The sequence below is a fragment of the Chelonia mydas genome, chromosome 24, assembly GCF_015237465.2.
Source record: "Chelonia mydas isolate rCheMyd1 chromosome 24, rCheMyd1.pri.v2, whole genome shotgun sequence".
Taxonomy (NCBI): Eukaryota; Metazoa; Chordata; order Testudines; family Cheloniidae; genus Chelonia; species Chelonia mydas.
In genome coordinates, this window is record NC_051264.2 from 8390726 (window position 1) to 8418401 (window position 27676).

The 27676-nt window shown below is 51.6% G+C and overlaps 1 protein-coding gene and 1 long non-coding RNA gene across 3 annotated transcripts; one reads left to right on the forward strand and one right to left on the reverse strand.

The window, feature by feature from the left end:
• Window positions 1-1860: 1860 nt before the first annotated feature.
• On the reverse strand, window positions 1861-10085 carry RIIAD1 (regulatory subunit of type II PKA R-subunit domain containing 1). Its single transcript, XM_007068112.3, has 4 exons — window positions 9946-10085; window positions 7953-8029; window positions 5017-5063; window positions 1861-2228 (listed from the first exon to the last, which is right to left on the reverse strand). The coding sequence occupies exons 1-4, from the start codon at window positions 10027-10029 to the stop codon at window positions 2155-2157; spliced, it is 282 nt and encodes a 93-aa protein (XP_007068174.2). The 5' UTR covers window positions 10030-10085; the 3' UTR covers window positions 1861-2154.
• LOC122463769 lies at window positions 7115-24533 on the forward strand. 2 transcript variants are annotated; one of them, XR_006287397.1, is made up of 3 exons: window positions 7115-7379; window positions 7416-9547; window positions 23006-24533. It is a non-coding gene; the product is annotated as an uncharacterized LOC122463769 (long non-coding RNA). The 2 variants fall into 2 exon arrangements; XR_006287398.1 differs by lacking the exon at window positions 23006-24533 and adding an exon at window positions 12003-12090.
• Window positions 24534-27676: the final 3143 nt, after the last annotated feature.

Genomic DNA, 27676 nt, shown 5'->3' on the forward strand with positions numbered 1-27676 from the left:
AGTAGAGGGGAAGAATTACTTCTTGTGTCTTGCTAACAACAGTCCTGCTAATACATCCCATTTTGCTTTTTTCAATAGTGTTACACCGTTGACTCATATTTAGCTTGCGATCCACTATGGCCCCCAGATCCCTTTCCGCAGTACTTCTTCCGAGGCAGTCATTTCCCATTTTGTATGTGTACAACTTATTGTTCCTTCCTAAATGGAGTACTTTGCATTTGTCCTTATTGAATTTCATCCTATTTACTTCAGACCATTTCTCCAGATCATTTTGAATTTTAATCCTATCCTCCAAAGCACTTGCAAGCCCTCCCAGTTTGGTATTGTCCACAAACTTTATAAGTGTACTCTCTATGCCATTATCTAAATCATTGATGAAGATATTGAACAGAACCAGACCCAGAACTGATCCCTGCGGGACCCCACTCATTATGCCCTTCCAGCCAGACTGTGAACCACTGATCACTACTCTCTGGGAATGGTTTTCCCACCAGTTTTGCACCCAGCTTATAGTAGCTCCATCTAAGTTGCATTTCCCTAATTTGTGTATGAGAAGGTCATGTGAGACAGTATCAAAAACTTTACTAAAGTCAAGGTATACCACGTCTACCGCTTTCCCCCTATCCACAAGGCTTGTTACCCTGTCAAAGAAAGCTATCAGGTTGGTTTGACACCATTTGTTCTTGACAAATCCATGCTGACTGTTACTTATCACCTTATTATCTTCTAGATGTTTGCAAATTGATTGATCTAGGTTCAGTTCCCAGTTCCTCCCCTCCTTGTGTTTCATGGACTGCAGGCTGGGTGATAACATGAAGGGTCTCCATGCTTGCAAGACTAACTCACTGTTTATTGCTAGAACTATTTACAGAGCTGTTGTAACTGCAGCCAGCATTCCAGCCATGAGCACACAGACTGACTTCCTGGTGCTTCCTCCACACTCTCTCCTCCTGCAACCTGTGCTCCCCTCTCCAAGTTCCTGGCAGGTTGCTACCCTGTGTGTCCTTATGCCTGTCACTTTTTCTCCCTGGGCCTCCGTCCCACCATCCGCAGAATGGTGATGGTGATGATCCTTTCGCTCAGCCTTGGCTGGTCAGAACATGAGCTCTTTGCAGGACGAGTGATTCTTTGTTCTGGGTTTGTGCAGGGCCGAGCACAATGGGGTCCTACCTGCTGTGGTAATAGGGGCTGTGCCTTGAATGAGTGAGCTTCCCTGACAGAAAGACTGGAGAATATAAGATAAATAATGTGAAGCTCTTTGCCCACCTTATGCATGGACGCAGAGTAACCGAGATCAGGGCCCCGTCGGGCCAGGTACTGCACAAACACAGAGTAACCGAGATCAGGGCCCTGTTGGGCCAGGTGCTGCACTGAGGCAGAGTAAAAGATAGTTGCTTCTCTGATGATCTTACAGTCTAAATAGACAAAAGGTGAGAGAGGAAACAAGCACAGTGAAAGGAAGTGATTTACCCAAGCAGTAGCAGAGCCAGAGCCAGGATTAGAACTCAGATCTCCTGACTCCCAGTGTCCTACCCTCTCAACATTGCCTCTGGTGCTCAGCTGCTCCCTGAGAGACCCTCAGGCCTCACAGGATCAAGCCTGAAGGAATGTACTTGTCCACATACACTTGCAAAGACAGAAAAAGGGAGGAGGTCAAAGGGCAGGTGCGAGAGTGACGGATGGAGACACTTGTGAGAAGCTAGCTGGTACCTCATTCCCTTCACTACGACCACGGCAACTAGGAAAAAAAAATCTGCCCAATAAACAGCAACCCTCCTGCATGAGATCTGCCTCCTGTCTTTGTACATTTTCTTTGCCACGCAGAGAAGCCAGAGTAGGGAAAGGAAATCGTCCGTGAATAGAACAGGGTTGACCAGCAGATCTATTTTAATGATGCTGCCAGAACATACAGCTGTAAAGCATGAAACATCACCAGCAACACATGGGTGCAATCTCTCTCTCTGCCTCCAGAGGACACTACACAACTGAGAATTATTAGCCATATTGCAAAGCCTTCAAAATAAAAATAAACACATTCCAGAGAATCTGGAGGATAAATCTAAGAATCATCTCCCAAAATGATTCCCCCCCCAAAAAAAAAATCTCCTAAATTTCTATCCTGCTTCAGCAAGGAAAGAATGGGACAGGTCTCTCTCAATTCAACTGGTTTGCTTTTTCCGCTAGTATTTTCTGTGTCTTCATTGGAAGCTCTGGATCCGTAAAATGTTCTGAAATGACAGAGAAAGGTGAAAAGAAATATTGGTCTAAGGCATCTTTTGTTTCATTCATTCATTCATTCATTCATTGCCTACGTGCAAGGGGGACAGATAGACCCAATAGGTGGCTGGACAGATGATAGACAGCTGGGGATGGATGGTGATAGACCCATAAGGCACATCTCCATCTCATTCCATACATGTCCATTCTCAATAGATGGGTCTATATGGTAAATTTGCTGCCCAAAATATTATTAACACAATTTCAGGTTGACCTCCAATGCCTTGTACCCTCCCAGAACATCAAATGCACCTAGAGTCGAACCTCCGAAAGCCGGGAAATACAGAGTTAAGGGCCCAGATTCACAAAGGTAGTTTAGGTGCCTAACAGTAACACCCATTGGAATCAATCAGTGAATCTGTCCCCGTAACACAACAAAGGCAGTTGTGGTGTATGCAGACGAATGACAGAACACAAAGCTGTGTGACACACCACGTTAAATACATCGTCACATGTACATCGTCACGTTATCAGCCCAAGCTCTTCTCCAGCAGTTTTCAGATGTGGATCTCAAAGTGCTTTACAAAGGAGGGCCGTATCATTATCCCCATCTGTAAAATGGGGAAACTGAGGTCCAGAGAGAGGAAGTGACTTGCCCAGGGTCACCCAGCTGGCCAGCGGTAGATGGGAACAGAACACAGGTCTGGTGAGCCCCAGTCCAGTGCCCTAGCCACTAGGCCACAGTGCCTAAATGCAAGTGTCAGTGTAAATGGCATGTTTGCTTACTCATTGCTCATGACCATTTATTACAGGGCAGCCCTGGCTGAGTCATACTGACAGTTCATCTCCAGGGGCTCTTGCCAGATTTGCGGGGCAGAGTTAAGGTTGTGGAGTGAGACTGGTGTGCACCTTGCCACCAATCTTCCTCTTAGAGTCTACACCTTCCTTTAGAGACTCTAGCCAGCCCAAGATCCAGTTTCTAACCAGCCTCTTCATTAGCAGCTTGAGGGAAACCTCAACGGGGGTGCCAGTGTATGCCAGACCCTGGCATCTAGACCCCCCTCCCAGCGCAACAGAGGCAGATCTTTTGGAGAACAGTAAATCATTTGAGCCCATTCATGGGCTCATTCTAAACATCTGCAATGGCCACAGGCTGCACCTTCGGCAGTGAAGGACGACTGGAAACCCATGCAGTAGAAATAACAAGGCTGTAGTGGGGTGGCCACTGAATGAACGCCCCCTGCAGGTCAGAGGTCACTCTGCAATGCCTGCTACCAGTTTCTCCCCTCTTCAGCGCACCTTAATAACTCACAGTCCACAGGTAACGAAAACACATTCCTCTCACGGGGACCTGTTTATTGACCCCTTACATACCGGCCCTTCAGGCCCCAACCCCAGTTCAGTCCTTCTCTCCCTGTAGATAGGGAGTCCCCAGCAATAGGTCTCGGCCCTTCTCCCAGTCAGAGTCTCTCCCAGGAGCCTTCTGGTCACTGCAGCCCCTCACTATCCAGCTCCCTCCGTCTCAGGGTCTTTGCAGGAGCGTTTCCACATGCTCTGCGGTGTCTCAGCCCTTGCCTGGACTTCTCCTCTTCACTGCTGCCCTTTACAGGGTAATCCCCGTGCTCTCTCCCAGGAGCGGCTCATTCCGTAATCAGTCGCCTCGCCCCAGCCCTCCAGCGGCAAGCCGCCCCGTACAAAGGCAAGCCACGAAAAGCCAAAGAGCCAGTTGCAGCTAGTCGATCCAGAGAAATTCCACTGACTGCAGTACGGGGCTCAGAAGCAGCGAATGTGCGCCCATACGCCAGGGCAGCACTGCTCTGAAGTGACTGTCTGGTTCTCCAAATCTCACCTTTCATTAAAAAACCAAACCAAACCTTACGCCTTGAGCTGCTATGGTGCAAAGAAGTTAACGGAACCACTGCAGTGGGGTCTTCCTGAGTCTGCAGACATAGGGTGGCAAATCACATGGTCCCAGAATACTGGGCGTTCCAGTACTTCTGGAAATGGCACTGGCCTGCCCCTCGCTGGCATGTCCCTGCCCCCTCAGCCTGATCTCGCACAGTGCGTTTGCGTTCACGCCAGAGGGGGTGGAGCAGTGCGCTCTTAAAAATCGTGTCCCCTGGCCAATACCGCACAGAACCACTTCTGGTTTGGTCCCAGTGCCGTATGGGGGACAAGCCACCCCAAAAGAGTACTGTCTGGTTCAAACCTGGAGAGGTGGCCTCCCTAGCCGAGAGCCTGGGACAGTCGCTCAGAGCAATGTGAACTGTGTCATTCAGATCCGCAACAGGTTAAGCCAGGTTCCCAGCCATGCTGATATCATGGTCAACATTGTGAATGATTTCACTCCTCTCACATAAGAGCAGAGATGGAGTAGGGCGCAGACTTACTTTGCCCAACTTATTTTGCCACGTGGGTGGCATTTGGGAGATGCCACCCTTTATATTTTCCCCGCCAGTCAAGAAGGAGCAGAGTCTGTGGGATCCCCAGGAGCACCAAGCAGCAAAATGATTGTATTTTGAATACACGTACTACCTACCGTGAGCCGTGTCTCGCTTTGGCAACTCACAGAGGTGAAGCTTATTTTGTGGGTGAGGCTTAGAATAGTCCCACCCTCCTTTTTTCCCCCCTTCCAATTCAACCCTTGCTTCAGTGGGGTTGCTCTGGATTTACACTGGGGTAAGCTAGACAGAATCTGGCTCACTTTCTCTAAACCGTTGCCTCAATACTTCTGAAGATCATAATAATACTAACAGGTCTTGCTTTTCTTGTCTAACAGGATTAAAATAATGGTTTTACCTGCTGCAAACTCAGGGATATTCTCTGGTCTTCTCAGCATAACTTCTCTGGGGAAAAACGGGGAGAAATAGACTTTAAACCAAGTTTTACTGATTGGTCTTGTGGTGGCTTATTATGTTAGCCCTGTCTGAACATGCAGAAGACGAATTGGTAAATTACACTTTTATATTGGGAATCAATAAGCCAATTAGTTACTGAGGAAAAACATTTAATTTATGTTTGCCTTCAATTTTAGGGAATTTTATATTTATAAAACCCCACAACAATTTAGACTGGCACAAAGCTAAGGAATATTTATCACAATTAAATCTTCCTCACTGAATTACACAGCCCTGCATTGGGAATCGATAAGATAATTAGTAACAAATGGGGGAGAAAACATACATTTCACCTAAAATAAAACCACAAAAATTTCATCATGGTTAAATACTATCCCGGGATAATGTCCCAAGCATTTTGTAACCTGAAATCCTATTGAAAGCAATTAGATATTGGCGTGATGGACTGGGGGATCTGCATTCACCTATGCTCCTGCCGTTCAGCTGGGTACCTCTACAGGGAAAGGCCCAGTTCTGGCCTCACGCCGGAGTAATTCTGTTGGCTTTGATGGAGTTACTCCTGATTTACAGCAGGGTACATGCGAAGACAACCGGTCACACAGTATCCATAATACACGAGGGTAAATCAACATAGCTGCAGTGAAGTCAGGAGCTATGCCAGCTTAAACCAGCTGAGGATCTGGCCCATGATTGGAGAGCTTCTCCGCTCCCCACTTAGGAATACCCATCCCCATGCCATTTGGTTCTTGGGGTGTCCACACTCCCGTATGCTACTTGGGATTTCCCTGCTAAGACCAGAGAGCTACAAGAATCTTGAATCACACATGCACAAAGCAGCAAGAGGGAAGTATTTAGGACCACAGGGTATAACTGAGGAACAGGATGCAATTAAGAAAAGAGGGGCAAAAACCCTTCGGGTGAAGTGTATTAAGCTATGGCATAGTCTGCCAAGGCCATGGTATTAGAAGCCCCATCACTTGGGATATTTGAAATTAAACTGGAGAAGATACATCCTGAAAAGAAAATGTCCTAGAGAAAATAATCAAGCATCAACAGGGAGTAGATGGGCCCTAACAGGATTTTTCCATCTCTAACGTCTGGGTAGAAGCTTTCAGACCCAATTTTCAGGAAAGCTGAGCACCCTCAACTGCAGCTGAAATCAATGTGAGCCGCAAGTGCTCAGTGCCTTTGCAAGCTATCTCCCTAATGACCCTCCTTCCCTTTAGTCCAGGTGAGACCAGGGGGTTCTACCCTAACCTACGCTCACGCCCCTGCCAAGAGGTAGCAGATAGTGGGGTCGTGCAGTGCTGCTTTTCCAGAGGAGGAGAAATCAGTGACACAGAGTTTGTGTGTAGTCTTAGTGCAATTTGTTTTATTTACACTTTATACACCAGGCCTGGAACAGAGAGGGTCACCAAGAGCATGCAGGCAATGCCGCCTGTCAGGAAATTTCAACCATGGTACCAAGGCCTGGTTCCCTGGGATTAAGGAAGAAAGCAAATGCCCCAGCTGCTTGCAAGAGCTCCACCAAAGAGCAGTGAACATTATAAAACTAACAACGCAGCTTTTCTTCAGAGACTGAACATTGCTCACCAGCACAGACAAAGAACTTGTAAGACTAGGTGTAGCGGCACCATCTGGTGGCCCCCAGCCTCACAATGTCATTCTCAACCCTCCTTTTCCTTCTCCCTTGCAGTGATATTTCCTCTTACAAACTGTCCTCCACATATACGCACTAAGGCCTAGCTTCTGGTTAATCAGTTTCCTCCTCCCCAGACAGCACTCTGCACCTCTTGTATGCCAGTAGAACCCCTGGAAATACCTCCAGTATCCGAGAAGGGGGCCTGCGCTAGCTCTTGCCAATTCCTGCTGGGAATGGATGAGTTTAAAGCTGTTAACAGCTTCCACATATGGTTCTGATTCTCCCTGATAAAATCCTGCTGGGTCAGCTGCATGGAATGGGGGTCAGAATAGGTGCCTAGGGGTTACAGTGCACTTGCTAACTGCAAGCTGTTCCCTGCTGGGAAGTGGGGGGAGATATTCACTGGATCATCTCATCTCTGGCTAATTGGTCACGGCAGGGTCTGGCACTCAGTGAGCTGGTCCTTTAAAGGGAGCTCAAGCCCAGCTTACACCTCTGCTTCACTCCCTCCCAGACCATGGGACTTGTAGTCTATAGAGCATGTGACTAAGAGTGAGCAAGGCCTGCTGGGAAGGCGGAAACAGCATATAAAGGGAGAGAGCGCTGAAAAGAGTCATGGGCTAGAGGGGGGAGCCCGCTAGGGCTGGGTCTGGTCTGGTCTGGTCTGGTCTGGTCTGGTCTGCCAGCCAGCCAGCCAGCCAGCCAGCCAGCCAGCCAGCAGGCCAGGCCAGGCCACTGGGTCAGTAGGGCAATCCTGAGTTGAGGGTAGACTGCTTGAGCAGTCTTGGGGCTAAATCCTGGAGCATGGGCCCCTTGGAGGTGTAGAAAGCCCTATGCTGAGGGTGCTAAGCCCAGGGATGGGAGAGGATGACCATATGGACTGTGTTCCTCCTCTGAGCGAGAGGGAGCTACAGCACTGAGAGGGGAAAGACTCATCCAGGGCAAAGGAACTGTGAAAACTTCTGTGACCAAAGCGGAGGCCTGAGCCCAGGGAGGGCAAAAGGAACTGAAAGCCTGTGAGCAGGGGAGAGGGCTGCTTTCTGTCTCTCCTGGAAGGAGAGGACTTCTGCCTTGGCCAGAGGACTCAATCAGACTGGGGAAGACCATCTCCTGAGGAGGGGAAACTGAGGCACAGTGAGGCAACTGAACCAATATCTGCATGTCTGGTGTTGGAGGTGAATTTTCAAGACTCCAATTCGTACCGAGTGTCTGTGGTGTTGGGAAGATGAAATTACCTCAGAAATCCTGATAGCAGCAGCTCAACTTCTTTGTGAGACCTCAGGTACTTTTCATTGGCAATGCGAGCGTTAATCTGGGAGCAGAAGCACAACAGCAAAGGTATGTTGAAGGGCTGCAGCACTGAACTGGCAGTAACCCTGTTTCGTTAGTCCAACGGTGCTTTGCTAAAGCTGCAGTGGTACATAGCATTTACGTAGCCCTCTGCCTCTCCAAAGTGCTATGCAGATGCTAGGTAATCCTCACAATTCCCCCCCGTGAGGGATGATCCTGTAAATCAATATTATGTGTGCCCATTACATTGATGGAGAAACTGAGGCACAGAAAGCTTCCCCTCTTCCACTAGACATGAGTGGTAGAGCCAGGAATAGAAGCCAGGAATCCTGATAGACATTCTGAGGGTGACCGAGAGGTCCAGAAAGGGGGAGTTCAAGCAGCTCAGGAGCAGAACTGGGCATAAAACCCAACTTTTCTGATTTTGCAGTCTATGCTCTAATAAACGTATTAGATTTTATTCACTGACATCGTTCTAGATCTAAGGTTTAATCTAAATCAGGCCCTGGGGAAGCTGAATGAGTAATTATCACCTTGATGAGAATATTCTCCGTAAATTGGAGGAATGACTGAAACTGATCAAACATCTTTTGAAATCCTAAATACATTGACTGTGGAGATGGCAAAACGGAGAAGCTACAGTTTATGTGCCAAGGAGAAATGTTCACTGACTGGGTAGGGTCAAAGCACTTCAGCAGGATTTTCTGGTTGTTTATCAGTAAATTGGATTGCCAGCCCTCCAGCTCATAGCTTTAAATCCAGGAATCTGTGATCTATCCTTGAGACCATTCCAGCTCAATTTAACTAGAGCTGTACAGATAATGGGGGTTTTCACTTGGCTGGCAACTCCAAAAAAATCAGAAAATGTTTATTTTGGGTCGAACTGAAAATGAGCTTTTTTTCAAAACTTTTGGCATTTCAAAGAGAAAAATATTTTGAGTCCAATGAAATGTTTCTTTCAAGTCTAAATGAAACATTTTGATTTTATTTTTTTGAGCATTCTAAAACACTTTTGATTATTAAGAGAATTAAAGGAAACTTGGGGGAGGGGAGTTGTTTTGAACTAAAAAATAGTTTAGTTTTAAAAATATACAACACACAATAAACAAAAAAATAGTTTTGGACACTTTTTAAGGGTTTTTTTGTGTTTGACTAAAACAATTCAGCAAACCCGACAGCAATTCACAACACATTTCAGTGTTGCTGAATCTGCATTTTTTGGCCAAAAAAAAGTTTCTTGGGAAACCTAGATGCTGGGACTGGACATCAAGGGCTGGGTCGCTCGATAATTACCCTGTTCGCTTTATTCCCTTTGAAGCATCTTGCACTGGCCACGTACAACTGGTCGGACCCAGTCTGGCCGATCTTATTTAGAGCACAGTGAAAAGTGTCACTTTTGGGTGACAATTCCAGGAGTGAAACCAGGACTCGATCAGACTCTGTGTCTCGCTCCCCATGCCTTGCCCAGGACCCCAATGTCTTGCCAATAGCCCGAATACGATCAAGACAGCCCCTAAAACAGCTTAAACAAAACGATCAGGTAAGAAATCCAGTCTTCCCCCGGGAGTGACCGGGACCATCAGCACTGCCCCACCCTGCCCCCTTAGTGGGGGGACACACATAGGGGTATCGAACTAACCGTTAACATCCCCAGTTAAGGGGTCCTGGGGCTGCCTCGGGCCTGCACCCTAAGTTTTTGGGAGGGAAGAAGAAGAAGAGGAGGGGGAGGAATGGCTCCCAGACTGAAAAAGGTTTTTGGGTGGGGAGCAGCCCTCCTTTTGGGGGAGGGGGGAACCTTTCTCCACCCATTCCTGTTTTAGGGTGGGATTGCCCCATTATTTGGGGGGAGGTGTTTCTCTTGGACCCAGCCCCCCCTCCACACACACACTTTAAGAGGGTGCCCCTGTTCCCCACCCTCACCCCCCCACACACACACACCTTGAACTCCATGAGCTGTGCCTGCTGCTCTGGGCTCAGGGCCCCCAGATCCAGCCCCTCCAAGCCGGAGGCCACATCAGCCATTTTGTTAGCTCAGGCAAGCGGCTGGGGTTGCTATGGGGACAGCTCCAGGCTCCAGCAGGCCCAGCCTTGATCTGAATCCCGAGCCCTGGGGTGGGGCTGCAGGCTGGGGCCCCCCCCTTCCCCAGCAGCAGGGGAGGAATTCGCTGGCCTCACCTCAGAACTGCGGGCAAACCCCTGCTCCCCAAAATCCTGCCCAGATAGAGGGCAGAACCCCCCAACCCAGCACAGATGCCACCCACCCCAATGATCACGGGACTGAAACTGGCACTTGGCCCATGAAATTAGCCCACCTGTCCATGCACAGTCTCTGGCCAGTTATGCCCTCAGGGTCTCATGCGCTAGCCCCCGGCTGCAATGTTTGGGCTGCAAACCATTGTGGGGATATCGCTGTGGCCAACGGTCATGATATTTAGTGTGGGTCTTGTTGTGTTTTTAAAACCCCAGCTCTTGGAGTCATGGGAATGCCCAAGAGTCTCCCCTTCCGCTTAAAGAGAAAAAGTACATTCTTCGCCCACAAGGTTGCAGAGAAAAAGTGTGTGGTAAAAAAAAAAAAAAAAAAACCAAAAAAGTAACCCAAATGCCCTCTAAAGTCTCAGAAACCAGGACTCAAATAAACAGACTCCAGAACTTGTTCATTTCTTTAAAATCTCATGAATTTTAAGACAATCTCATTGGTTCTTTTTTTTTTTTTTTAGGAGCGTTCATGGGGTTTTTTGGATTAGGATTTGGATTGGATTTGAATCAGGCCCCTAGCACCGAGATCTATTTATTTGTTTTTTAAATATCAATTTCCATCAGAACTTAAAAACAAATCATTCTAACCATGGAAACTTTTTGGTTGGCTCTGAGATTGGCTTGAATTACAAAACCCGAATTTGGCGCTGACTCAGACCTTTCCAGTAGGAACAACCCCAAGCACCCAATAATCGTGAGATTTAAAAAATAAAATTTGGGGGAGGGCACTTTTCTCTTTCTTTCTGATTTATATTTTTCAGTGTACAGGTCACGTTTTCAAGCTTTTCTCAGCAAGCAGGAGAGCTACGAATTAGTTGTTTTAATGAAATAAGGCTGCCTTTTTAAACGCTGCGTGTCTGGTTTCTCGAAGCGCAGATGGTAGGCGGAGTGAAAACTAAGCCTAAATCAGAGATGGCTAAGCCAAGCTTATCTCCAGGTGAAGGATTTTGTCTAATTTGGCTCTGCTCTATCTCATTATTCCTTGTGAAAGGAATGGGTGGGGAAAGCATTGGCCTCCCACGTGATCTAAATAAGCAGACACAGAACAGACTGTATGTAACTTCTTAATCTTCTAGATGTTACTTTACACACACAGAGGTTGAAAAATATTAGGGGCCAGTTCTGACGTGCTCTCCTCTGATGCTCTGGTGGCATATAGGAGTCATAAATAAACTGCAAAGGATCAGGGAAGAGCTGGATACGCACCCGTATACTGTCCCCAAATCTCAGCGTAGAGGATGTGGGGGGGCATCGGGCGTGGATAGGGATTGGGAGGAGGAAGGAGTTTAGCATTGCCAGCTCTCATGATTTTACTGCAAGTCTGGCAATATTTGGTGATAAAGATAAACTCTTAGGGCCATGTGATCAAATGAGAATCTCTGCTCCCCTCCCCCCCCAAAGTAGGGTGGGTGCAGAGAAAAGCTTGCAAACATAACCCCAAAGGCTGAGAAAGCAAAGGAAAAGAGCCTAAATATATTATTTAAGACCTCGTGATTTTTTTTTTAAGCCAATCTTGTGGTTTTTAGGGGCCAGACTTATGTGTCCAAAAAATCACGGGGCTGGCAGCTGTAGCCCTTGGTGTGCCTATGGAGAGGCTAGGCAGCTCTGAAGAGGCCTTTGTAAATCTAGAGCAGCCCCGAGAACACTCCAGTTTACAGTGATGGTGGCTTGGCATACACTCGGCGCTAAGGTGGTATAAAGCCGTGCTTGTCTGTTTTCCCCCTGGGATGCGTCTCCAGCACAGAACATCCCTGAAGCTTTAAAGCAAACCAGGTTGGATTCCTTCAAAGACTCGCTATAACCAGCAAAGCAGTTCTGCAAGAAACCACATTGTGAGTGTCCTGCTTTAATCATCCGGGTAAATTCCACATAGATTTTTGCCTTCTTAACATGCAGAGACCCAGACAGTCCCTCCATAAGCTCCAGAAAACCTTTGGGGTCCTTTTGCCTCTTGCATCACAGGCATTGATGAAGATCCTGCAGTTAGGATGTAGAATTGACAATTTTGATGAGTTGTAAAGCTGGGAGACTTAACCTGAAGAGCCATATGGTGCTATTACGAACAAAAGGAAGGTACCATTCTTACTTAGCACTTCTAAATATAATAATAGCTTTTGGAACATCTAGCTTATACTTCAGAATCTTAAAGCACTTTGCAAACATTAATTAACCCTTAGTCTACAGATGGGGAAACTGAGGCAGAGAGAGCTTGTGCACACTCATCTATTTTTATCTATCTGCTGTCTCTTGTCTTACACAAAGACAAGTGGGGCAAAGGCCACCTTCTCTGTGGTGTGTACAGTGCCTGGAACAATGGGGTGCTGATCCCTGATTAGGGCCTCTAGTGTTACTGTAATACAAAGAACAACAATTAAGTGACTTGCCCAAGGTCATGCAGTGGCAGAGTCAGGAAACAAGCCCAGGAGTCCCGAATCCCAGTCCCCTGCTTTAACCACTAGACTCCACTTCCAATTATCATTTCCATTGAAAAGGATGTGGTCACATAAGCATAAAAACTGGCCCTGTCTCAAACATTGTTGCAGGATTTGGGGCTTACTGTAAATTTCACCTAATAAGCCAGCCATGCATCTGCCCTATGACTGAATGAGCATTAGCCCTACCACAGGGCTCTCTGTGGAGCTGTGTAGCATCGTGAACTCCAGAACCATGGGCACTGCTGATTATATTTAAAAAACCAGGCAACCAGCAGTCTATTTCTGCCTCTGACACTTACCGATTCCTGCCTTCCTGCAGATTATGCTGCAAAGAGCTAAGGGAAAAGAGAAGGCATCTGCTCCCAAAGCCTGCTGCTTTTCTTGGCAAGGAGTTCCCATGCCCTGGCAGGAAGGAAAAAGAAATCGATCTCCGTCTATGGCTGGGCCTGTCTCTACTCTCGAGGATGCGGGGGAGGAAGGGCTGATGGCTCTGATAGTGATGAGTTTGTGGGGTCATGGTAAAGTTCCCAGTGACAAATGTCTGGGGGGTGGTGGTAGTTTGCCCAGCTTGTGTCTTGTGGATGCACACCAATAGGCCCTGATTCTCAGCTCCCACTGGGGTAAATCAGGAGTAGCTCCATTGATGCCAATGTATTATTATTAATCACATTTATTAGGGTGATGCCAAATGAGCGTGGGACCCCAGTATGGAAGGTGCTGTACAGACCGAGCAGTACACAGTTCCTGCCCCTATTTACAACCTACCTCGACCAGCCAGCACAGGGTGGGGGGGGATGGAACAGTGCAGTGGTGGCAGGTGGCATGTTCGTGCCATGATCTTTCGAGTGTGGGTGGGTTTAGTTCAGAGGGGATCAGCTCCCTGGGCTGAAAAGGGAAGAGAATGGGGGGCCAGGGCAGAGGAGACGAGGGTAAGAAAAGCTGGTGTGGCGTGACAGAGGATGAATGTAGTTGCACCAGTTTAAAATGGGTCCGGAGCCCAGCCAGCGAGGGCCCAATCCATCGTTGCACTTGGGTTTCTTACGCCATTCAAGGTGCGGGCATTACACTGGCATTCTGGGTGGGCTGGATGCTCACTCTGCAATGGAATAAATGGCGCCGATATCTCCTTGGCCCACGTCCACCCAGCCCTAAAGCTAGGCACTTTGCTCTGTGTCTGTCCGTAAGGAGCTAAAGCAGCTAACACTAAACCGAGATTACAGCCACTGGCCGCCCTGTTGGCAAACTGATCGACATGGGACAGTCTGTGCTGACTCTGCCCATCTTTGAGCTACCTCAGGCTCAGAACCTTCTGCTGGGACGGGATTTTGAAAAGCCCGTTGTTCAGCTCCAACTGGTTTGCTTAAAGATTTAATGTGCACATCTGAGTATTAAAGATCCCCATAAAGGGATTTTTATATAGATAGATTAAAATGTAACTGCATGTCAGGGCTCGTAATTTACCGGGGGCGACTTGTTGGGAGAGGAAATATTTTATTGGCTGTCAGGGAAGTTAGGACTGGCCTGACACCACTAGGACAAAGGGACAGGTTTACACTGGGACTTAGGAGCTGCCAGAGCTGAGCCCAACCAGAAGATCACAGGATGAACTTTGCTTTGGGTTTAGTTTTATGCGGGGGGGATTGGAGACTTGCTCTGAGTTTTGGCTTCAGACCCGCACGTTTAGAGCGAGACATCACTGAGTCTAGATGAGTGTCAGGCTGACACATGTAGAATCAAGGTGCAAGATTTGCATTCAGATTTCCAGTCCCAGTGTCTTCTCTGCTGAGTATCTGGGTATGGGTGGAGCCGGGTTTTTGGTTCAGCCCACTACAGGGCCATTGCAAAAGAGAGAGATCTGGTTGGACTGTTAACACAGGGCAGCTGGGACGGAAGGGTTTGGCTTGGATCAAAAGCAGGAGAAAAGAAACTTGATTTGGTTTCTCCCCCAGGCTTGCTCAGCTCTGCAAACCTGGCCCAGGTTTGGGGGTTTGTAGTGAAGGACAAACCCAGGTGAGGCTTGCCTGGGTTTCCCAGTTCTGTTATGAAAGATCTGTATGCCTCTAAATGAAGAGACCACACAGTCTGTCTAATCTACTGCCCCTTATGTGTATGGGTAGAGGGGATGGATGGACCAGTGGTTAGAACACTGGCTGAGACCTGGGTTCAGATACGCCAGTAACCGGGGGTCGGATAAGTACCTTAGAGAGATTTGTCAGCTGAGAGAGAAAGCCCTATCCCCTGCTACCCCGGTCTATGCGCCATGGAGATGAGCAGGTCAGCTCGTCCCCTGCACTAGGATCTGCCATCCCTCTGATCCCAGCTGGTGTCATTGTGATGATGTCACAGCCTGATGCAATGTCATCACACCCTAGACAGACTTGTGAGAATCAAGGCTGCTTTAACCACTAAACCACACTCCCGCCAACAGGTGGAACTAGAACCCAGGAGTCTAGATTTGCTTTAATCACGCTCCCTTCTATTGGTGGAATTAGACCGCAGGAGTCCTGATTCCTACTGCCTGGCTCTAACCACTAAACCACACTCCCCACTGGAGCTGGGACTAGACCCCAGGAGTCCTCCTGCCCAGCCCCTGCTCTAACCCCAGAACAAAACTCCTTGTTACTATATGAAGTGTAACCAGGGTGAAAATGGGTTGATCCTAAACCGTTTGAGGAGCACAGTCTGTACGGGCACTGCACTGGTGCCTATAGCAGAGATTCGGGGGGGGGGGGGGGGATTCATGGGGGGGGGTTGTTTTCATATCAAATGAAGAAAATCTGGTTAAAGAGTCCCTGACCCATGAGATGACAGCTGGGTCCCTCCATGGCTCTCAGCCCTCCTGGTCCAATCGGATCCCACAGCTCAGCCAGCCCACTTTATAAATAGCTTTCTGCACCACGTGTCTCTTCAAAATGTCAGAGTGGGGAGAATGACAAAAGGTACTTCAGGCAAAATCAGGGACACGGAAAGGTTAAGGCTCAAGCATTTCACGGGGAAAACGTGGAGTTCTCCGTGAGATCCAGCAGCCTGTCTGCAAGGGACTGTTGGGTGAACAGCTGACAGGCCTGCATTTATAAAGAGGAGGGGGGGTTGCACAAAGAGCGGGGGGTCATCCTGAATGTGGCATGGGAGGATCTGTGGTGTTGTGGGTTTAGCATAGGGCTGGGAGCCAGGACTCCTGGGTCCTCTTCTGGGCTGCAGAAAGGAGCATGGGCTAGTTCAGGGGAAGTGGGTTCCACTCTTGGCACTGGTGTCGGGAGAGTGGTCTAGTGGTAAGAGCAGTTAACTGTGAGAGAGGAGTCGGGGATTTGATTCTTGGCAGTGAGAAGGAGTGTGATCCAGTAGTTACAGCAGGATTTTGTGTCCCTGCGGAGTGACAGGATTCCTGAGTTCTTTTCCCATCTCTGCCACAGATGTGTTATGTGACTGCAGTCAAGTCACTTGTGTTTGTGTCTCAGTGTCCCATCTGTAAAGTGGGGTTAATGATACTTTAAGATCCAGGAACAAAAGGGACTATTTACGTGCTGTGGTATTAAGTTGAGGACCTGATCCAGACCATAAGTTTTTATCATCCAGCTAAACTGCCCCAGACCTGCAGGCCCCTGCTCTCCGATTACAATGTAACAAATTCATGACTACTCAGGAGCGTCACCGCTATTGCTGTGCTGCACAGCATGGCTCAACAACAAGGACAGAACTCAGATCTTCCTTCTCCAAAAGCCCCTTGACTTAACGGAGAGCCTCTATGAGCTGTTAGCAGTAGAGGACCTACGACACACAGTTGTGTAGCTCTGATTCCATCCAGTAGAGGGCAGAGGTGCACAAAAGAGAAAATGCTTCCAAGAAAGTTTTTCCAACATCTTGTGCTGGCTGCATTAGATCCAGGGCCCGGTCTCTGTACATCCCCACAACCTTCAACGGATTGCTGTCTTAATTGCTCAACAGCTGTTTTCCTGGCTTCTCCCGGGGGCTGCAGTTGCTTTGGATGGGCACCGAACTGCACGATAGCCCTTCACCTCCCAAGAGACTTGCTTCCTATTTGCATTGCCGGGTAAATGCTATTTCCCCTTTCTGCTGGACCATGGGAGTTGGGAGCACTGTGTGCTCTGGCGCTACAAGCCGGGATGTAGGCTAGCAAAACCGAGGCACCTTCTGACAGGGCAGATGCTTCTTTTGTTAATTGTAGAAGGACGTTTTTAACTGGGTAACAAAATGTGCTTGGCTATTTCCCAACCCCTGCTTGGCTCTGGTGAGTGGGGGGGTTCCACACTTGGTCCCCCTCCCCTGCTCTAACCACTAGACCCCACTCCCCTCCTAGAGCAGGGGATGGAACCCAGGAGTCCTGGCTCCCAGTGCCCCTGCTCTAATCTCTAGTCCCCACTCCCAAACATGATACTAAACTGGGAGGAGTGGTAGATACGCTGGAGGGGAGGGATAGGATACAGAAGGACCTAGACAAATTGGAGGTTTGGGCCAAAAGAAATCTGATGAGGTTCAATAAGGATAAGTGCAGGGTCCTGCACTTAGGATGGAAGAATCCAATGCACCGCTACAGACTAGGGACCGAATGGCTAGGCAGCAGTTCTGCGGAAAAGGACCTAGGGGTGACAGTGGACGAGAAGCTGGATATGAGTCAGCAGTGTGCCCTTGTTGCCAAGAAGGCCAATGGCATTTTGGGATGTATAAGTAGGGGCATAGCGAGCAGATCGAGGGACGTGATCGTTCCCCTCTATTCGACACTGGTGAGGCCTCATCTGGAGTACTGTGTCCAGTTTTGGGCCCCACACTACAAGAAGGATGTGGATAAATTGGAGAGAGTCCAGCGAAGGGCAACAAAAATGATTAGGGGTCTAGAGCACATGACTTATGAGGAGAGGCTGAGGGAGCTGGGATTGTTTAGTCTGCAGAAGAGAAGAATGAGGGGGGATTTGATAGCTGCTTTCAACTACCTGAAAGGGGGTTCCAAAGAGGATGGCTCTAGACTGTTCTCAATGGTAGCAGATGACAGAACGAGGAGTAATGGTCTCAAGTTGCAATGGGGGAGGTTTAGATTGGATATTAGGAAAAACTTTTTCACTAAGAGGGTGGTGAAACACTGGAATGCGTTACCTAGGGAGGTGGTAGAATCTCCTTCCTTAGAGGTTTTTAAGGTCAGGCTTGACAAAGCCCTGGCTGGGATGATTTAACTGGGACTTGGTCCTGCTTCGAGCAGGGGGTTGGACTAGATGACCTTCTGGGGTCCCTTCCAACCCTGATATTCTATGATTCTATGATTCTATGAGCTTTACCCTTTTTGTACAGAGCTCCACTGTGTCAGGGGACACCATCAACCATGGTCTTCGCCCCAGAGCTTTAGACTCTGAGATACACTGGGCCCCAGCCACAGAGCACTTTGCGGAGAAGGCCCGAGACCTTGAACTGGGTTTGCTATTCTGTGGGAAGCCAGCGTACAGAGCGGTGCTGTGGTGCTGGGGAGACCCACTGGCATGTTTGGAACTAGCTGGTGTTCCCTGAGCGCAGAAGGCTTCATCCCCAGGTCTGTTGCACTGTTGTGGTCCAGCCGAAAGGCGATGTCGGCCTGAATAACTTGTGATGGAGTCTCCTCACGGAGCGTAGATGTTAGGAAGGGCATGGAAAGTGCTATGTGGGAGCTCAACAAGGAATCCAAGAGCGTTCCTAGAGTGAGTTGACCCACTGGGCATGAACCTTCAACCAAAGGAGACTGTGCCATGGCTGCAAACCTTTCAAAATACTTCCACCAGCATCACCTCTGTCTTGCTCGTGCTCAGTTTCAGCCAGATGCTCTTTATCCATGAGCTGATCTCCTCCAAGCACTGGGCCATCTCAGTGGTAGCATGCAGAGAAGGCTAGGTAGGGCTATGCGTCATCTGCATGTTGCTGGCACATGGGTCCATGTCATCTGACCAGTTCACCCAGTGGCGGCGTTTAGAATAGGACTGGAGAGAGAACTGGTCCTTGTGGAGCTCCACAGGGGAGGGGACTAGTGGTGGAGCTGCAGCACCCCATCACTATTCTCTGGGTGTGTCCCTCCAGGAAGGACTCAAACTGTTTCAGCTCATGACCCTGGACCCCTGCCACCTCTCTCAGAGAAGACAGCACTATCTCAGCGCTGACCGTGTCAAATGCATTGTTAAACAGCTGGTGTAAGAATCCAGAGGCCCGGAACCCAGCTGTGCAGGGCTGGTGCTTCCGTGCCACCATCTGGCAGAGCGGTGATCCATGCGTGGTAAATCCTGAGGGACTAAGCACCACAGGAAGTTTTGCCCACAAACACTTGATTGGCAGCACACGCCCTGGGACCTCTGATTGGTCCAGGCCCACTATTTAAGCATGGAAAAAGTTCTAGGAAGCTGTTGCTGCAACAAACCCTGCTCTGGACTCTGGCTCTGTTTCCAGGCTTCACCCCTGACTCCAGCTCTGACCCCGGCTTGACTCCTGATTCCAGACTCTTGGTCTCCAACTCTGGCCTTGCCCCCGGCTCCAACTCCTGTACCAACCACTATGCCCTATTCCTGCTCAGAATCCCGCTGGGTCAGACTGCCCATGTCCTGGTTGTGACAGCTGTTTCCTTTTGCTCCTCAGAAGTGGGTGCCCTTCCCTAATGAGGGAGAAATTCCTCTTGAGGTAATTGTGTGCAAAAAGATCACGTTGGTACAGCCCATTGGCATCTGTGGGGATGGAAGATGGTGCTGCATCAGTTGAAGATGCAGTCGGCAATGAATAAGGCCTTCGGGTCTTTCAAGGAAAACACCCAGAACTTTGAGTCGAAAGAACCAACCCGTTGAGTGGGTTCTGCTGCTGTTTTAGACCCTTTCGCTCATTCCACCGATGCTGCCGAAAGGGAATTTTTCTTTAAAGTGAAAACTATTTTTTTTTCCTCCCAAGGTCTGTCTGACGAGGTTCTAATTAAAAGAAAGAAAGATGTAAAACAAGAATGCCCAAAATAGCTCCCTGGAAAGGTCAGGTGCTCAGCTAGTCAATACTTTTACCAAGATTACACGCCGGCTGAGATCTTGTGTGACAACGACCTTCAGCAGCCTGGAGACAATAGCAGAGGGGACGTATGAACAGCTGGGGAGTAATTCCCACCCCCCCGCCCCACGCATTTTTCAAAAAGAAACTGCTAGAGAAGTGAGGGACAATGGTGCACCTGGAACGTGAGAGCAGCCCAGCTCTGGGGCGTGGTTGTTGTCGGTGGAAATCCACAGGGGCTCTGCTAAGGTCAATGAGAGAATCAGTCTGGTGGTGTGGCTGGACGGAAGCTGGCTATCTGGGGCTCCCTTTAAACAACTGCAGGAGCCAATGTGCCCCCTCCCCAAACCTACGATGCACCCCTGTTGCTATGACCCCCAATAGAGCTTTGCAGGGACGTAGAACAGATCTGCCCCAGCCATGCCCCCACCTGCCCACCCCAGCACGCCCCCTGTGCCAGGGGCTCTGGTGGTGGCAGTGCAGCTGGTGGAGATGGCTCTGTGCTAGGGGTAGGGCCCCCCTGTGCTAGGGGGCCCCCGATGGCCCCTTTGTGCCACCCTAGCTGGCATAAAGCAGCGCTGGGGCAATGCTGAGGACAGTTTACCCCTGGAGTGACTCAGATCTGAGCCTGCCAGGAAGAACGGGAAGCCGCTGTAAAATCAGGAGTAACGGACTTTGATGGGGTTGCTCCCCGCTTGGGCCAGAGCAGCTGCAGAATCTGGCCCAGGGCCACTTTCCCAAACCTGATCATTCCAGAGGCGCAGGCACCGGTGGTGGGCAACTCTCATGAGTATCCCTGGTGCGCTCGGGGGGAGATCTCTGCCTGCTGCCATGACCAGCGGGAGGCTGGGTAAAAGTATGATCATTATCTCCTGACGAGCAGCTCCCACCCAGAGAGGCTGGCGGGAGATGAGGGTGAGTCTAATGCAATTGCACCTGGTCTGTGAAAGAGAGGATCAGCCGACAATTTATGCCAACGCAGAGCGCTGACAACTTCAGCACTCACTTGCAGTCGTCTGGCTGAGCTGCGGGGCTAAGGGGTGCCTCGTGGGTCCCCGGGGTGCGACGGCCTCTCAGCAACATCCCACATTATTTCCCTTGCAGCGGGGTGTGATCCTGTGAAGTCTTGGCCTCTCCCCAAGGGCCGCAAGCTGGCGGGCCTGGGCTGCCAGAGTAGGGGTGACTGCAGGCAAGCCCAGAACTGGATCCCCTGGCCAGCCGGGCAGGGAGCGGGTGGTGCTGCCCAGAGCTGCCAGCCCGGTGGAGAGGCGCAGGCCGCAGGGCGAGCCAGCAGGCCATCCCCTGGGTCCCCCATTCCCATGGATACAGGCAGTGGCCACACACCCGCTCTCCTCCTACTAAGTGGTCAGGGGGTGTATGGCGGGGAGAGCTCAGAAACTCCTCCCTGTGCAGCCCGGCCGGGCTCCGGGGCCAGGAGCTGGTCCCTGTGCCCCGCGCCCCGTGCTGCTGTTCTCAAACTCGAAGAAAGGGCGCCACTTTCCCTAACCCCCTCTTTCTCTCCACTCTAACCACTAGATGACACTTCTTCCAGGGCTGGGAATGGAACCCCAAACTCCTGACCCCCTGCTTTCTCCCAGACACGCTAACCACTAGATCACACTCCCTTCCCAGAGCAGAGAATAAAACCCAGTAGTTCTGACCCCCCGCTTCCTCCCCACCACCATCTGCTGTAACCACTACATCACACTCCCTTCCCAGAGCAGGGACTAGAAGCCAGGTGTCTTTGCTCTAACCCTGAGAACTACTACCGCTCTGGGCTCAAGAGAACACAGGGAGATGGTCCCTTGCTAAGCACTTAAAGCACTGAAGTGCGGAGGCCCAGTATCCCAGAGCCTGGCTCAGCCAGGTGCTTTCTACTCCTCACACAATAGCATGGGGCGCGGGGAGGGGGGGTATTCAGCTAGTGATTGGAGGCAGGTGGTTCTCAGCTGCGCTCTAGCAAGGTTGTGGTCGGTGCCGGCAGAGAGATGGGAGCAGGGTTTGGGGCAGATGTCACCCTGCGGCATTGCTACCAATCAGCTGCCTTTCAATCCAGAAGGGGAGGGGGTCCGATTTCAGCCTGGGTCCCTGTCCAATGTAGCAGCGCTCGTGTCCAGGAGGAGAGACGCAGGCCCACAGGTCTGTGCTCCAGATGCGGTGGCAGAGGGAAGGATCTTGGAGCATTGAGATTTAAGGTTTAAAGCTTGACTGTTATAAGTGCTGTAAAAGCCACACGGTTACTGGCATAGCTTTGAAATCTGGAGTACCTCATGGGGCTGCGGAGTAGGGTTAGCAAGCCAAATTTGGGGTCATTTCACCAAGGCATTCCTGAGTTACAGCCCCCCCCCCCAAAAAAAACCCAGTTTCCTTAAGGTTCATCCTATCTAGCGTTTTTTATCCATCGAGCTCAAATCATTTTACAAAATAGATGGGGAAACTGAGGCACATGGCCGGGATTTGCCCAAGGTCTCCTGAGTCCCAGTGCAGTCCCACTAGGCCACAAGCCCTGCCAATGAATCCCTGCCCAGGCCTGTCTGAGACCAAGAGCAAAGGCTGTGGGGAGAGGAGGGCTGGGGGCAAGTGGCAAAGGAGGATTAAGCTCTCTCCCTTCCCAGGGGGAGTATGGAGAGGGAGGCTGTGGCCCCAGTGTGATCACAAAGCAGGGCAAGGTCATGTGAGCTGGGCTTGCAGGAGATCTCCACCCGCTGGGCGCCGAGCGCTCTTGAAAATCTGGCCCTGCAAGCCCATGCCTCTTCCCTCTCCAAACAGCGTAACGCCCCCAGTTTCCTGGGGGCCGCTCCTGCTTTGCCCTGCGGTGGGAAGGCTGCTCTAGGAAACAAGGCAGCGGTCTGGGATGTGGGTGTAGGAGGTGCTGGGGGGCCAGGGCCATACCTCTACCTGGCTAGATTGATCTGGGTGTGTATTGCTCGCCCGCCCCAGCTCCATGCCCCGCCCCAGAGGGAGTCAAACTTCATGGGAGTGCCACAGTCCCAGACACTGGCTGCCCCTGGGGAGTAGGAAAGGGAAGAGCCTCCCCCCTGCAGGTCTCAGTCGCTAGTGAGGCTCAGTGGCCTATCGGCAAAGCTCCTCCTCCTCCCAGACAGCTGCCTTTCGGCTCAGCTCAGCTGAAGGTCCCTGGGCCTGGGAGACAGGAGCCTTCTTGCCTACACCTGGGGGGAACTGACGCCACTTGGGGGTAAAAGAAAGGGGCAGCCGGGGTGGTGGCGGGGGGACGCTGAGGGGATGTCTCCCTCCTCCTGGCCTGCTCTGGCAAGCGGGCCCCCTGCTGACATGGCACCTGTTTTTGCCCCCAGACGTGAGCCCCCAGCACTCCCAAAGACCCCAGGGTGCAGCCCTGGGCTGGTCCTGAGATCCCTGCTGCTGGCCTGGAGGAGACGCCGACCTGCTCTGTGTTTTCGGCTCTTGGGATGCAGTTTCTGCTGCCCAGCGTGGGAGCATCCTGGCAGGGGAAGGGGGGGCGGACAACTTCCATTCTCTTGGTTTCTTTATACTTCAGCTTAATTAGAACAATTAAAGCAGAGTCCAAACAGAGCTCCTCGGGGACCTGCCGGCGCTCTGTCAGGGTATCCAACTGGGGGAGGCGTTCGTCAAGTACCTGAGTGTCTGCTGAGTTGCTCTGGATCCGGAGAGATGCGACCAGTGCACAGGCTTGGACGTGCTTTTCTCATCCTCTTCGCATTCCTTCCCTGCTCCCCTTCCAGTCCTCTGCTCCCCCTGGGCACCTACCTCCCCTACTCTCCTCCCCCACTACGCCAGATCTTCCACCCGCCGGGTGCCCGCGTCCCACCGGCATGCTGGTCCTAGCAGCAGAGAGGCCCTGGACTGACGGGAGCACAGAGACTGAGCCGCCCCAGCAGGGGGCGCTCTGAGGCACTGCGGGGCCTCTGGGAAACTGAAGCCCAGGATCATTTTGCTGACTTTTCTGGGAGCGGGGTCCAGCCTTGGCTATCCGAGGATGCCAGCTCTTGCTCTGACTCCAGCCAGAGCCCCATGGATCCTGCCCTCGAGGCGGCAGGACTGGGCATCCAGAGGACCAGGGAGGAGGCTGTGGAAGGGAGCAGAGAGCTGCAGAGGGCAAGGGGTAGATGGAAATCCCAATGTCATGCCCTGCTAGGCAGTAGCCCCAAGGCCAGGGGGTCTGCTAGCTGCTAAGGGTGAGCACCCCTCATAAGGCCCATGGGGCTCTGTGATCTCATGGGCCAAGCCCTGTGCTCTGGCCACGTGGCTGGACTGCCTGGGACTCGATCCACCGGCCCAGGGAGGACAAAGCGCTCTGGGGTTCTTCGTACGGGACGCTTGGCTCCCTCTTGCCTGGTGGCATTTCACTCTCCTTTCTCCGGCTCTCGAGTGGGGGCAGGGAGGAAGAGCGGGGCGCAGATCGCTGTGCAGGGACAACGCCGTGCTGTCGGCACTGACTGCAGGGGGCTCCCAGCTGCACCCGCCCTCACTGGGGATCAGCAGCCGGGAGCGTGGAGCAGCAGCTGCTGAGGGCACCTGAGGTCAGGGAACGGGGACAGAAGATCCTACAGACTTGCTCTCCCCTGGGCTTAGTGAGGCAATCCCTGGGCTGGCATCGCTCCACCAGAGGCAGTGTGGTCCAGCAGCTAAGGGCTGGGCCTGGGAATCAGGGAACCTTGGGCAAGTCACTTCCCCTCCCCGTGCCTCAGTTTACCCCCTCCTTGTCTGATTAGACCCATCTTCTAACCCCGAGACCACACTGCCTCCCACAGCAAGAAATAGAACCCAGGAGTCCTGGCTCCCAGCCCCCTCCCCCACACACTCTAACCATTAAACCTTGTTCCCTCCTAACCATCAGCTCTGTGATGACTGACTGGGTTGCTGGTGATGTCACACTCCTGCTGCTGCTCTGAGCTGGCTTGAAATGTAATAGCCCATTTAAAAAGAAGTAAACGCAGCCCAGGAAAACCGGGTCTTTTCTCCTCTGAAGCGTACAAGACCCAGGCGAGGCGGCGGGAGGAATTCTTTGCATAAAGTCGCTAGTAACGCTCCCGTTTTCTGCATGTCGAATGCACTGGCCACTGCGGGATCGAGCCCACCAGCTCACGCGCTGAGCTAGTTCCTATCCTGCGTGACTAGCTGCCAGCCCCCACTCGGCCTCTGCTCTCACGGTCACCCTGCTGGGTCCCTTCTGGCCTGCATGTGAATCACACCTGCATATATCGGGCGGGCCTCTCGGCCAGCAGCAGGGACTGGACGCTGGCACACCAGCGCGGAGCGCATGACCCTCACCAGTCAGAGCCCCCCCAGCCCAGAGCTGTTGCCATCTCTCGGTCTCTGTGGATCAGGCCCAGAGCAGGCAGCGTGACAAGACACCAAACAGCCTGGTCCCTGAGCATATCTTGAGCCTGCCAAGCCAGCTCACAAACACCAATTTCCTCCAGCAGGAGGTGGCATTGCACCCGCTCGCCATGCATGGAGAATGCATTGGCAGGCGGTGGCACCAGATGGGCAAAGAGGCTGCTCCAGGCCTACCGGCTTCACGGCTTTGCACTGGACCCTTCTGCTGTCTGCCCGGGCAGAGAAGCTCCCTCAACCGCCTCCCGCAGTCTCAGAGGCTGGGGAGAAGTGAGTTAGTGACCTGGGAGCAGTCACTGCAGTGGGGACAGGGAGAAGCCCCATGGTTATTAGGGACATAGGACTGGGTCATCGGGTCCAGTCCCTGCTGCGGCCGGCAACCCCATCATAGGATCCCGTCCACAAACTGATGGAGCTCAATCTTCAAACTAGGCCGTGTGCCCCCCACTGCTGCTGGGAGGCTGGTCCGGACCCTGCCTCCTCGCAAGGTTAGAAACCTGCTTTTAATTTCCAGCCTCAGTTGGCTCATAGCTGGTTTATCCCCATTGGTTCTTGGGCCGACGTTGTCCTTTAGCGTCAACAGCTCCTCTCCCACCCTGGATCCCCCGCTTGTGTGCACGTAGCCAGCCATCAGCTCCCCACTCAGCTAAGCTCTTTCCCGCTCCTCGCCCGAGAGCGGCCCTCCATTCACTGATCATCGCCGGAGCCCTTCCCTGCAGCTGCTGCGGAAAGAACCCGGGCGTCCAGAGCTGGACCCAGGATTCCAGACGCCGTCTCGCCAGCGCCTCGGCCAGTGGCATGGCAGCGTCCCTAATAGGGAGGGCAAACCCGCCCCATATCCGGAGGGGTGGGCTGCATTGGCAGACTCTTGCTCAGCCAAGGCCCAGTTTCCATCTGCAAGGAGGGGCCGGGTCCTAGGCCCCTGCTAGTCGGGGAGGTGTCAGGGCCCAAGTCCCGCGGCGAGTCGGCTCCAAGCCCTGTCATTTTGCAGCGTGGATGCAGCTGGAGCCGCAGACCCGAGTCAGAAGGTCTGTGAAACACCAAGGCCTCAAGCCCCAGGTCCCACAGACCCAGGCCTAGCGTGCAGTGTAAACAGTTGACTCCTAAGACACTTAGGGCGCGTCTACACCGCAAAACAGCCCCATGGCCGCAAGTCTCAGAACCCAGGTCAATTGACTGGGGGCTAAAAATAGCCATGCAGTGGCCCCTTCTGAGGTTCAAGCTGCAGCCTGGGCTCCGAGACTTGGCCAGGGGGAGGGTCTCAAAGCCCAGGCTCCAGCTGCTGTTTTCAGCCCCTGCAAGCCCAAGTGAGTTGACCTGGGCTGAGACTCGCTGCTGTGGGGGTGTTGTAGCCTGAGTAGGGTCTGAAAATGTAATCGCTCTGTGCCTCAGTTTCCCCATCTGTGGCGGGGCTCATAGCGCTGCCCTGCCGCACAAGAGCGTACGAGGCTAACGCCGTTCGAGGTTGCGAAGTGCTCTGGTAGTACAGTGACAGGCACCAGGTAAGAACCAAAACGAGGTAAACTGATTTCAGTCAGCTGCTTTTAGATCCCACGTCTTTAAGCAAGCAGCTGGGCAGGTTTTAATTAGCAAAGAAATAACGAGGGAGGGAGAGAAGAGACTCCAGCGTGGAGCAAATGGCAGGGAAAAGAATTTCTTCACCGTCATTTGGATTCAAGACTCCAGTTTGGTTCAGCCATCGCCCGGATACATCTGAAGCTGACGTGCAGAAGAGGAATGTACCCAAATGACACGGTACGAGGCCGGTTTGCATTTTCCAGTGGCAGCGTTCTGTACATTGTTTAAAGAGGGAAGGGCTCACCCGGCACTAAAATGCAGCTACCTCTGGGGTGGAAGGGTTGCAGTTTCCCCTGCCACAAACCACGTGTGGTAATGCGGGGCGCAGGAGAGATATGGGCGTTCAGTCCCCACCATAAAGAAGACAGAATCCAGCATAACTCCCCAGCGCCTTCCCAGCCAGGGCACCAAACTGCCCTGGGGATGTGGAGAGGGAAGACAGAGCCACCCACAAGAAAAGGGCAGCTGTCTATCTATCTATCCAGCCAGCCGGCCCCCTATGCATCCCTCTGTCTAACCCTGTTCACACTCCTGTATCCATCCATTCCCATTCCCATCCCTCTATCCATCCATTTCCATTCACACCCCTCTAGCCATCCATCCCCCTTCACACCCCTCTGTCTAGCCCCATTCACACCCCTCTACCCATCAGTCCCCACACACACCCCTCTAGCCATCCATCCCCATTCACACCCTTCTGTCTAGCCCCATTCACACCCCTCTATCCATCAGTCCCCATACATACCCCTTGCTCCACCTATCTGGTTTCTGTGTAGTTCCTCTCATGCTCAGGTCTGAGCCACTGTTCCTCTTTCTGTGATGACCCCAGCAAGGTAAGATCTGCCCTTTCCCTTCTCCCCCAGCCCAGTGGCCCCTTCTCTCTGGTCTTCAGCCATTCACAGCTTTGCCTGCTATCCCAGTACTGCTGGGAGTATAGCGACTTCCATCTAAGAGGTGTCTACTTTGTGAGATCGGAACTGGCCACCCATGGGTCATAGGCCCTCTACTCCCAATAGCTAACAGAGATTCCCCTTTGCCCTCCAAGTGGGACTGAGTAGGCGGGCCCTATC

Bases quoted from the DNA above. Each gene is read 5' to 3' on its own strand.
- RIIAD1 (XM_007068112.3), bottom strand. From the start codon at position 10,029: ATGGCTGATGTGGCCTCCGGCTTGGAGGGGCTGGATCTGGGGGCCCTG. The intron at 8,030-9,945 runs GTGTGTGTGTGT...TTCTGCTCCCAG, and splicing joins CACAGCTCATGGAGTTCAAG to ATTAACGCTCGCATTGCCAA. The intron at 2,229-5,016 runs GTAAAACCATTA...CTGTCATTTCAG, and splicing joins TATCCCTGAGTTTGCAGCAG to AACATTTTACGGATCCAGAG.